Here is a 13,474-nt window from a genome sequence, read left to right as displayed (position 1 = left end):
TTCTTGTTCTTTGTTTCAAGTACTGCCAAAATTAAAAGGTGTTTGAAAAATTCCCTGGCTACCGTATCTTAAAAGAAGAACCTACCGCAGTCTCTACACTCTCCAAGGGTCAAGAACAATACACACATTATATTAAGAACCTATACATATATAAAAGTATAAAGTATAAATACAATCTCTTTGCGCATGCAAGGATTATAATTTTATATCACGCCTTTTGAACTTCAAAGCTGCCTTAAGATGAGATTCCAAAAAGAGTATTTTGGGTATGGGCTCCACGCGTGGCTCTGTTCTGCCTCTCAGTTAATACCCATGAGCCACACCCCAAGTTGGAACAAAATTAGAGCCATAAATTGGCCTACACTCTCTTTAAAGTTCAAACTTTAGCAGCTGCTGAACTCGAATCTCACAAGTAACGAGAAAGAACGATACTCCTAACCTTTTCACATTAATTATGAAAACATGAAAACAACTTACTGAAATCAGTGTTTCAGAGATTATTTAAAAAAGATTAATAATAAAAAATTATGAATCACGTTTCAAATGTTATGTAAAATCATAATGAAAGATTTTACAACGGTTGAACCAGTTAAGACCTTATTCAACCAGTAAATTCGGATCCAACCAGTATTAATACACTTGTTGTAATAATTAACCAATATGATAATTCTATCCTACTAAATATTATAGATTTTGTAATATTTCAAATACATATAAGAGTTTAAATAAAATATGTTATCGTATTATAAGATTAATTCTATTTCAGTGAGAATGATGGTAACACAAGTATTAAAATAGTTTTATTATTAACTTTTTTTTAATATAATATTTGTAGAAATATATTATGAGATTGTATAACTACAAATTATCAAATCAATTTCAATTGATTTTAGTCATATTAATTAATTAATTATTGTTATGAAATAATTTATTCAATAAATTATACTCATGAGTCATGAAATAATTTATTCAATAAATTATACTCATGAGTCATACTTATTGTATTCTCTACAAACTACATTTGGTCTAACCATTCACCTCACCATATTATAACAAGGATCAAAGTAATATTAAAGATCATAAAGTTTTAAGGACCATCTTGAGTAATTTATTTATTTACTACAATGCTTATCTTTATGTTTGTTTTCTCTTAAAGGTCTTTACAATACTTATCTTTATGTTTGTTTTCTCTTAAAGGTCCATTCAAATTTTGGAATTTGAACTCTTTTTATTTGTATTTTATTTGTTGTGATAGATCATTGGATTAAAAACTATATTTGTATTTATATGGATTGATGGACGAGGACACCCAGAGAATATTACTCTTACATAACGCACACCAAACTTATTTATTGAAAGTAGAAACAATTCAAAGGACTAAGTGTTTTATATCTGGAGAATAACCAACTTTCTTTAATATGCATTCAGCAAGTTTTGTTTTTTTCCATTTCTTTTCATGATTTACTCGTTTTGCTAAATTATTTCATGCTCTACACATGATAGCCGTTTGCTATTAGTTTCTTCATCTCTTCTCATCAATTATATAGTTTTTATGAATAAATCTTTGGTTAATGTTATATGAATGAATTTATTATTTTAGTTCCCAATTATATGATAATTTTATTTAATGCATGTTCTATATAGAACGTTATTCATGGCAGTTCTCATTGTTAATAAAAAAAATGTTAAAAAAATAATAATCGTACATGATATTATCAGAGTAAATAAAGTAACCCTAAAATTACTACCATACATAATATTAGAGATTGATTATTGAGAAAATATTTATATTTATCTAATAATAATAAGATGATGATGATGATGAAGATGATAATGATGCAATCTCCTAAGAGACAATGTTGAGAGGAAAGGGAGAAAATATGTGTACGACTACATTTTTTTTCATGAATTTAGACAAGATTGATTCATTTTTTAAATCTCACATTAGTAGATTCAAACGATAAATACTATATTTACATTTTAGTGGAATAGTATACCAATAACTTTTACATTACAAAATACTTTCGACTTTTAAATATTATATAATTAATTATTAAATAATTAGAAATATGTTTACATCAAAATAGTATTATTTAGATCAAATTATGCAAGTGAAACTAAACTCAAAGTTTAAAGTATGGAATTTTAAAAATAAAAACAACATTAAGAAGAAAATATTTTGTTAGAGATTTTATCTTTTCTAGAAATATAGTAGAATTATAAAATATAAATAAAATATAATTTTTACCAGACGAGTTGACAACATAAAGTTGAGTTAAGCATCTAGATATTAAGATGGTGTTAAAATTGTTTGAAATTTATCTTAGGCAAATTTATTAAACTGTATTAGACTTCTCACAAATATGTAATGTGAGACTCAAGATGTTTATCTTTTAGCATCACTGATGTGTTAAAAGATAATTATTACTTTTAAATTTCACTAACCCAAAAAAAAGGTAAATTAAAATTTAATAATTTTTTTAATAATTTCACTTAGATGTTAAAATTTTTAATATTTTCTTTAAAAATTCTGTGTATAGATAAATTTCAAAATTTAAGTTACAACATTGTATTTAAAATTTAATAAATGATTTTGGAGTTATAAATTTTTTTTTTAATAAATATAGTTATATTTTATTATTTATAGTTAAATATGTTTTTTTTGTGCTTAAACTTTCACCCAAAATTAGAATTCGTTATTTCTCAAAACTTTGATATGTTGGTTCTCAAATATACAAAATGAATATGTATATTATTTCTACCTCACATGACTTATATTTTTTGATGTGTCAAACAACATTTTATATTGACGTTTGATTTGTTATATCGTTTGATACGTTCAAGCTTAAATATCATTGCGGAACACTATTTAACATATAAAAAATATTAATGTTATTGGTTAAAAATACTACATTTATTATTTTTAGAATTTGGAAACCAAAATATATCAAAATTTAGTAAGGTTAAATACTTTTTTCGTCTTCATTTTTGTAGTGTTTGTTGCGGATAGTCCTCATTTTGACAGAATGTTTAAAATGGTTCTCATTTGTACCGAATGTTTAAAATGGTCCTCATTTTCGCAATTCATGTTTGATTTGGTCCTCTTCTGTGACGCCGTTTAAATAAGTAACGGAACATTGTACAGTACACGTAACACACCCCAATGCAACATAATACCAAAAAGTGTCACCTATGCAGTGCTCCGTTACTGATTTAAACAGTGTTACAAAAGATGACCAAATAAAACACGAATTATGAAAATGATGACCATTTTAAACATTATATGTCAAAATGAGGACCATCCGCAACAAACACTACGAAAATGAAAACAAAAAAAGTATTTAAGCCATTTAGTAAAAAGACTAATTTCAATTCCAATCTAAGCTTAGAAACTATAAATATATTTAATCCATATCAAGAATGTCTTTTATTAGATGAGAGAAAACAGTTATATTGAATGTATATAATGGCATTATTTATTAGATAAATTTTAATATATATATATATATATATATATTTACGTTATTCATTAAATGAATTTTAATATAATGGACAAAGAGATTAGTCATTGAATAACTTTTAATATTGACTCCATTAAATTTATTTTAATGATTTTTATTTGACTTAAAAATATCTTTAAACTATCATCAAATATTTATATTTATCAAGTAATAATCAATATTATTTCATAAATTATTTGTACATTGTCTAAAAAGATAGTTGGAGGCAAGATGACCTGTAAGGTACTCTTTAAAGTATAATTAGTGATTCTTACTCCACTGCATTTATGTTTTGGGAAATAATTAATTCTACTAATTAAAATAATATAAATTCATATATTATAAAGACAAAATTACATTTTATTTTTTATGTTTACAATCATTTTCTAAACACAAAACAAACATTTTAGAACTTTTAATGTCCCTACCAACAAGAAAAAAAAAATCTTTGAATGAGAGAGAGAGTATGAAATCAAAACTCTAAACAGTCCATTAAAAATCTCACTGTTCACCACCACTCACTTGCACCATCTTTTATCCATGTCCAACATATGTGACAAACCATAAACCAAACCAAAATAAAGCAAAGTAGTGCAATTATAACAATTCATATTAATTATAATCTATCATATCATGATGAATTCAATTTTCATCAATTCAATCATCAAATATTTTCAACAATAAGCAAATGTCTACAAAAGCATATTCATTCTGACAGAAAATATAACCACAACCCCATGGGTCACAAGACTTACACATTTGACTTTACTTTTGAAAGACATGTGTATTAAATAAACTTAGAGATTTTACACTTGTCATACCATCTCAACTCCCAAGGAGCCCACTCTCGTAGAACAGTAAAATATGGCCAATTTCTTTCTTAGGTATGACATGGTAAATTCTTTGTATCTGTGTGGTTCGATTATGTTTCATATTGGAGCATCAAATTATAGGAACCTCCCTCGACTCTTACAACTAGGTATGTTCCTCTATATGAGTTAGATACTAGCAGAGTCGAGATAATCTTCTCAAATTCCCCTTCAATACACTCTAAACTCGACTGAATGAAGTACTTCCTCCCTAGAAAGCCATCACACTCTCATTCAAATTAACATGCAATACATTACATTTTTCAACTCAAACAATCTTCACTATAATCTAAAACATTTTTATATCACTTATTTATATCATTCATACATCAGATTACCCTTCTCAACAATTATACAACGACTTTGTAGGACTTAAGTCCTAGTTTGCGCCTAACAAAATCAAGCTAGTGTTCAAAGCCCAACTTGGCACTCAGCCATAACTACCTGTGCTTAACGCTATGAGCCGTTGGAACTCCTTGGAATTGAATTCCAAATGGCACCTAGTGAGATTTTGTTGGCGCCCACACCTCTTATAGAGTGCCCAACACCCTACAGCCCTAAAGCTCTCTATGTTTCAAAATTTCACTTAGCACCCAACAATCCAAAGGTACTGCTTAACGTCATATTAGAATTTAAGTACAACCGAACAATATCAGATTATCCAATTTACTCATCAAGGCAACATCTTTTCCTTAATTCAAAAACACCATTGTTTACCTTAAAACAAGCCTTAGATAAAGCAAATAGAACAATCATACTATATTTAATCATTTCTACGTATAACTAGATTCAATTCAATTCAAACACTCACTATCATCATTTAATGCAAATTACTAATATACACTTCAGAAAATTAAAAACAATTGTAATTCCTCTTCACAACCTATTCATCAGACAAAAGTCAATTTATATAATTAAACTAGCTTCCCTCATTTTAAAATCAGAATTATCTCTCATAAGAGTTCCACAGGGGTCAATCCAGGTAACTAGACAAAGAAAGCTTAGATTAATATGATCTAAACACACCTTCATGATTACAAAAGATCAAAGATTTACATAGAACTACCTAAAGTCACATGCAAACTCCTTAAAGGACATATATAACTAAAACAATATTGACTCAAGAGAAGAGTAAAAAATGAACTTTCTATTTGCAAAATTGTTTAGTTAATTGTGTTACTCTTTACGTCAAAAGTCCTAAGATGACCTTAGATATTCAAAGAGACGAAAAATGAGGTCATATAACCTTAAAGAGAGGATAGAGAACAATTTAGAGAAAATATTTCAGAAAGATAATGATTTTATCTAAATTATATTTATAGTTTATTTTTTTTAATAATAGAAAACTCGAGTATAATTTATAAAAGTATTTATGTTTTTAAACGATTTTATAGATCTCACATTTTAACTTTAAAGTGCTATAAAACTTGAATATTTAAAAAGAATTAGTTGATGTTTAATGCTCTTATTTTAAATTTGTATGCAGGCGTGGTATCTTATCACGTGACCTGATAATCTATGAATCGCATTGTATCATGCAAGAAATGGAAATATATTAACAGCGTGGACAGAATAAAATGATTAAAATTTCATCACCCAGACCTCACCCATACGCTTTCAAATTATAGACATAGTTGTATTAAAATTTTTTGTTTTATTAAATACTTAACAAAAATACTTTTGTTTAAATATACTGTATTTTATGTTTCTATTTTTTTCTAAACCTTCTAAATATATTGTATTTTCCTCATGCAATTGGTTAGGCTTGATGATTTTGACGTATCTTTTATTTAATGTTAGAATGATTCTAACAATTTCATAGAGACAGACGCTAAATATATTTGACGTTCATGAGATTCTCCCACATGAGTGTTGCCAAAATAGTACTTCATTTCTGAAACATTTTTATTCTGGATTTTTAAATCTATCTTCTTGTCTTGCATCTTAATAATTGCAAACAAAATCAAACCAGAATCAGAGTACCCTATTATATTTCCTTTTTCTAATTTCGTCGAACTTCGTGATTTTAAAGTGCACGGTATTTTATATTAGATTCATCCAAAATTATTTGACCTAAAGTTTTGAACTTAAACGACCTAGTGTATCATTAGTTCATCATCTAGAGTCAAAATCCATAGTTTTTTCTTTTTGTCATGACTCGTAAGTTGGATCAATGGCATATCTGAAGTACTTTGCCACATTACAATGACCCCAGAACTGTAAAATAAGCAAAGAAAAATATTTATTATAGAGGATTCTAATTAGTTAAAGTCTTGGTTGAACTTCACGTTGAAATATTATGAAACGTAAGAATACAATTTGAGAATAAAGATTCCATTGTAGTTACCACCCACAACCACAAAGTCGAAGGAGAAGTAAGTTTTAAAAAACCCAAATTAATTACCGAGAGTCTTAAATTTAGTTAATGCATTTAAAAATATTCTTGACTACTTTTAAAACGAATATTGGCTTCACATTTATAATGTAAATAATTTTCTATTTTTATTTAATTATATTCTCATATATTGGCGAGACGGGTCAATCTTGAGAAAAAAAATAAATGTTTAGTAATTAAGTAACTTTAAATTTTGAATAAATTTTCAATTCATTATATATTGTTATTAAAAAGACGTGATTGTTTGATTTATTGGTCTTAATTGAACATTACGAATTTAAATAATAGAAAAAAATGTATGAAATATTAATTTATCAAGTATTATTTTCATATTTTTACGTGGTTGATATGATTTTTGTTATATTATTTAATTTATAAAATAAACGTTGTTATTTTTTAGAAAGATAATTAAGATTAAAAACTTTGTATTTTATTGTTCAGCTTCATTATGTTTTGTTAAAAACTGTAAATTAAACTATCATGTCACTCTAATTGATGACACTATTTAATTAAAAAAATATAAAGATTTTAAACTCTTACTGTGATAGAAATTTAATTAAAATTAGTTAAATTTATAAGTGACTTAAAATTTAATTAAACTATTTTTTAATTTATGTAAGACACATAAACAATAACATACAGAATAACACCAATCACATGTCATCCCAATTGATAGATAAGATTGAATGAAAAAATTCAATTGACAAATATACAAATTTTAAATACCTATTAATAGAACAAAATTTTCTAAATAAAAACTTATCTAAAAATACTTAAATTTATTATCGTTTATCAAGTATACTTTGAATAGCTTCATATCAATATTAATTATGCATCAATAATTTTAATGGTATTTGTTTTCTCAATTTGGTATACAATTATCTTTCTATTTTGTATTTAGTTATAATGAGACTTTCTCATTTAAATACATACAATTTATGTTTTATTTTGTGCTTAATTATATTTTAAAGTTTTAATATTTTGAATCTCAAAATTATCATTATTATATTACTAATATAACAATAAAAGAAAAGGAAAAATAATAAAAATAGTTCTACCAGTCAACTAAAAATAAGTATATATACACTGGAATTTTAGGAGATAAATTACGTTGCATTTATTTTTTTTAGTAAATGTATAACTTATATTCTTTTTGTTCTCTGCACATTAAATATATAAAATAATATACATTTTATTTAAAATTAAAATTAATATAATAAAGTCTAACATTACCCTTATACTATGTTATGTTGATATAATGTATCTCAATGGATCATTGGTTTACGATTATATCCATTTACTCCAGCAGTTATAAAGCAAAGCAAAATGAATGACATCCCTGCATGGAAGGTAGAGTCTTCTGTTTGTCCTATAAAATTCATGAGAAAGAAAAGAAACCAACAAATATAATTTATTTATCTCCCTTAAACGTTTTCCTTAATTCATAAAAGAAAAAAAAAAAAACTAGTTGGCATGGTGCACAAATATTTTAAACCAAAAGAACAAACCATATAAAGAAGTAGCCATGATGAAACCAACAACCCTCAAACAAAGTTTCACACTTTCTTCGTCTTCTTCTTCTTCTTCTCCATTTCATTTGCTTATTTCCACACGTTAACATCACTCTATCTCACACCTTTAAGCGTTTTCACTCACATTCAAATGGGTAGAGATCTCTGTGCAACTTCAAAACTCAGAGCCTTCACAAACTCTTTCTCCCAGATGGAGAAAGCTCTAAACGATGCCGTTTCCAAGAGCTTTGTGGGCACCTACTTCAAGTTGGAACAGAGGAAAAGTTGCTTCACAAGGGAGCTTCGTGCTGCCATCGCAACTTTTCTCACCATGGCTTACATCATTACCGTCAACGCCACCATCATCGCTGCCTCCGGCGGAACATGCTCCGTCGCCGACTGCTCCTCTCCGGCGGGCCCAGACTGCAGGGTGAAGCCCAACGTTGGTTACGAGAGGTGTCTTGCCAAGACCAAGAGTGACTTGGTTGTGGCCACTGCCGTTTCTGCTCTTGTTGGGTCTGTTGCCATGGGCCTGTTGGCTAACCTTCCTTTGGGCCTGGCTCCGGGCATGGGGCCCAATGCTTACTTCACTTTTAATTTGGTTGGGTTTCATGGAAGCGGGTCAATCTCGTATCAAACTGCATTGGCTGTGATTTTGGTTGAGGGTTGTGCTTTTCTGTTTATCTCTGCTGTTGGGTTGAGAGGGAAGCTTGCCAAGCTCATTCCTCATTCAGTGAGGCTGGGCTGCGCAGCTGGGATCGGGCTTTTCATCGCCTTTACGGGCCTGCAGTCAAGCCTCGGTGTTGGGCTTATTGGGGCCGACCCTTCCAGCCTGGTAACCATCACGGCCTGTAGGATTGTGGACCCAGAAACAGGAGCGTGCTTGGGTGGGAAACTGCAAAGCCCAAAGTTCTGGCTGGGCCTTGTGGGGTTCCTGATTACAAGCTATGGAGTGATGAAGAATATGAAGGGAAGCATGATCTATGGCATTGTTTTTGTGACTTTTGTGTCTTGGTTTAGGCACACCGAAGTTACTTATTTTCCTGACACCCCAGTTGGTGATGCAAGTTATGAGTATTTCAAGCAAGTTGTTGGTTTTCACAAGATTGAATCCACTGCTGGAATGGTGAGGTTTAGTGATTTTAACCAAAAGGAGGTTTGGGTGGCTTTGGGTACTTTGTTCTATGTTGATGTGCTTGCGATCACTGGGACTATGTACACGATGGCAGAGATTGGTGGACTTTTGGATGAAAAGGGACATTTTGAAGGTGAGTACGTGGCTTACATGGTTGATGCAGGAAGCACGATTGTGGGTTCTGCATTGGGTGTGACAAGCACAGCAACATTTGTGGAATCATCGGCTGGTTTGAGAGAAGGTGGTCGCACCGGATTAACAGCAGTTTTGGTTGGGTTGTTGTTCTTGTTGTCACTGTTTTTCACTCCTCTGTTGTCTAGTGTTCCTCCTTGGGCTATAGGACCCTCACTTGTGATGGTTGGAGTGATGATGATGAAGGTGGTGAAGGACATAGATTGGAGCAACACCAAGGATGCAGTGCCTGCTTTTGCCACAATGCTTCTAATGCCTCTCACATATTCCATAGCAAATGGGATCATTGCCGGGATTGGACTCTACATTGCTCTCAGCCTCTATGATTATGCCGCAAGTAGTGTGAATTGGTTGAGGAAGATGAGGAGAATGGTGGCCAAGGAACAAAACCAAGTTTCTGCTACTGCAGCAGTGGAAATAATATGAGATGCTTATGGTTATCTTTAGAAGTTCTTGTTTATAGATTTTGGATAACATAGAGATTAGATTCACTACAAGAATTGTATTCAGAGTGTCATGCTACATATATTTTAGCGCAGTAGTGGCCTCATGAATGGGATCTTGAGGCTTGGGAGGGTTATTTACTATTTTGTATTTATTTATGTTCAAGACTAAAGTTTCAGGGTTCATATTTGCAGCGTACGCCTTAGTTATAGTATATTCAATTCACCATTTTTCTTTTTTAACTTTTTTTTGTTGTATTTTAGGGTCGTTTTAACCAGAATTTATAAAAAAATCCGTTAGAAAATTTTTTCATAAAATAGAGACAAATCATTAAGGTGGAGGACGGTATTACGAGTGAAATCGTTTTCTACCTTGTCGATTTCTATTTTTTTTAAAAAGTAAAATCGTTATCTAGAAAACCGGTTTGTGTTAAGTGAAAAAGTGAATTCGTCCACGATAAAACTTAAAAAAAATAATGGAGTATAAACTATTGCTGTAGGAGTTGAAGTGAAAGTTAGCAGAATTGTTTTGGTGTGTAAGGTTGCGTGAATGGGTTTGTTACCTTTTTGTTAATGGTGGATTTTTAATATATGGATGTATTTGTTTGTGTTTGACGTCAAAAATGATGTGTGAGCAAAGGGTTTATTTGTTTGTAGTAATGAGAAAAAGAAGAAGAAAGGATAGTAATATGAAATTGGATGCATGCAAGGGTAGCCTGCAGGTGCAGTGTGGTTGTCCTCGCTCTTTTCTATCTTCCAACCCTAATCAACATGAGAGGTCCCCGTACATTGTCCTCTAGAACAACAAAACTTATAAAAAGAATTATAAAAGAAGGTAAAGTCGTGACGTAAAAAGACGACTTCACTTCTTTACTAAAAATTTGGGTTTCAAGATAATAATTTCACTTTTTGAAAATAAAAAAAAAAAAATCGGCGAAGTGAAGGAGAACTTCACATGTAAAGTTATCTTCCACCCTAACAACTTATCTATATTTTATGAAAAAATTTTCAACGAACTTATTTTTACAAATTTAAATTTAAAAAGACTCAAAAATACAAAAATGTTTTTTTTTCTTATATATATTTATATATTTTAAAGTAGATGTTGCCCTAATACATTATTTAGTCTTTTAAGATATAAGTTATGTAAAACCATACATTTTTGTTGGAGGGGTTTGTCTTTTATGCTCACCATTTCTCAGCGTTATATGACGAGAGTGAAAGAGTAAACCACCCATCCTATAGGTAAATTGAGTACCGATACCTTGACCCCAACTAAAAATTGACGCTCATTAACAATGAGACACGTGGAAAAAATCAATTTCTTAAGAGATTACAGGTCCCGCGTTTTGTTACAGCAAATGTTAAGATTGTACATCTTGATAATGTGTAGATTTAGGATTTCATTGAATTGAATTGGAAAATGATACATTAATAAAGTTTTTTTTTTTTGAAATTTTTTGACAAACTACTAAATAAGATAAAAAGTACTACTTTTATTACTTCTTTTTGATTAAAAATAAAAAATTAATCTACTTTAATCCTATTTGTAGAAAATTTGTCAACTTTATAAAAAAATTTGTTGTCAAAACCTCTTTTTCCAATTGAATTTTAAGTTCAAGAAGATTTGGAAGACCATCAATTTCGTCATTTCCCATTTGCATTGGTTTCTCGGTATTATAAAAAATGTTTTATTAATAATTAATTTTAGTGATAAAAATTGTTAATTATGATTAATTTAGATATCAATTTATAAAATACAAAATTATTGGTTACTGAAATAGTTATTATTATGAATAAAAATTATACTTGGTTGCTGAATTGGTTACTAATTAATTAAATACTAATATAAAAATCAATTTCTTTGGTAGAAAAAAACTTTGTAGCTAATGTTTAGTAATCATTTTTCTTTAGTAGCTAAAACTTTGGTACCTAAATTTTAGAATTCAATTTAGATACCAATATAATTTTTTATTCATAATAGTGACTATTTTAGTAACCAATAATTTTTTATTTTGTAAATTAGTATTAAATTGGTCACTAAAATTGGTTATTAATAAGACATTTTCTTATAATGCATTTTCATTTTTGTGCCTCTAGGTGTGATTCTTATGTGGTGAAAGCTTATCTTTCGTGGGATGTGGAAGACGATGTGGCCAAAGTATCTTTAAGAAAGCTATGTTCCATGAAACCCTAACTTTTGTTATTTATTCGATTATTATGCTTGGTTTTTGGGTTTATTTGTTCCACAAACTCTCCTTTTTACTTTCATGTTGGTTTGTATAATGGTTTTGTACATTGGTGTTATGATTTTTTTTTTCGTCTTTTTAATTTTTTGTGGGTTGGGGTTCTTTGCCATTGGTTTCACATTGGAGGCTTTCAAAGTTTTGTAGTGTGGCGTTACACAATATGTTGCGATTGTTTTGAAATATATTAATTGATTTGTTGAGTATGGATTTGTATTTTTAGGAATGTTAAGTTGGAGATTATAATAGGTTTGTGTTTGGATTTGAGATGTAATATGCATATTATAATAAAATGGATAAAAAAATGATAAAAAGAGATAAATGTCACAAGAAAAACAAATAGCCGCACGAGGAATGCCAAACTTGAACACCAAATGGTTGTGCACCTAATCCTATGTTCCACTAACGCTGAGGGATACAAAGATAAATATGTATACAAAGAAAAATATGTGAGGGATGTTGGAGGGTACATAACGATCAACTCAAAGCCTTTTCATTTTCTAATGGTTAATTTATGCCCTTGGTCCCCATTTTCATTTGAAAATATCGAATTGGTTCATCTAGTTTTATAAATCTCAATTAGGCTCCCAATTTTGTTAAATGGTATCAAAGAAGTACTTTCTATTAAGTTAAGTTAAACGACGTTAAGTGAATAGTGAGGTGGCATTGTGATGTGCCTTCAAAAAGTGACAAGGAAAATAAAATTAAAAGAAATTAGTGTCGTGGAGAAATGTTATTTAATACACCAAATGTATCTTAACTCTTAAGAATCCCTCACTTTTTGTTGCTTTATCTAATTTAGGTGTATCGTGGATGGAAAATACCAGCAAGCTATGGGAACTGGTATTAAATGCACGAGATTGGATAAACTAGAGGAGGCAATTACAAGGAATGACAATGTTCAAGGAACTCTATCATATTGCATTTATGTCTCTCATTTCTTTGTTAACCTTAGGGGATACAAATAAGAGGTAAGAGAATTAAAAGTTTTCAGCTTGTGTTAAGTCCTAAGCACTGCATGTATCTTGTGAAATTGGAGGGTTGTATTTCATTGAGATGGGATATGGTTTTAGTTATCTTTGAAATATCTCTCTAGGATATGTTTCATAATTTGAATTTTTTACATATTTATGAATTGTGTACTCATATGGGATGAATATTTTGCTCTTGTATGAATTTATAT

At 29.6% G+C, this 13,474-nt stretch overlaps 1 protein-coding gene across 1 annotated transcript; it reads left to right on the top strand.

Moving 5' to 3' along the window:
- The first annotated feature begins 8,294 nt into the window (after positions 1–8,294).
- Positions 8,295–10,244, top strand: LOC114162601 (adenine/guanine permease AZG2). The gene has a single exon (XM_028046545.1). It carries the CDS (start codon positions 8,427–8,429, stop codon positions 10,026–10,028), a length of 1,602 nt encoding a protein of 533 aa, XP_027902346.1. The 5' UTR covers positions 8,295–8,426; the 3' UTR covers positions 10,029–10,244.
- Positions 10,245–13,474: the final 3,230 nt, after the last annotated feature.

This window comes from Vigna unguiculata, chromosome 9, assembly GCF_004118075.2.
Source record: "Vigna unguiculata cultivar IT97K-499-35 chromosome 9, ASM411807v1, whole genome shotgun sequence".
NCBI classification, from domain to species: Eukaryota; Viridiplantae; Streptophyta; class Magnoliopsida; order Fabales; family Fabaceae; genus Vigna; species Vigna unguiculata.
The sequence above is the reverse complement of the archived record's forward strand: the minus strand, read 5'-3'. Positions and strand labels throughout refer to the sequence as shown.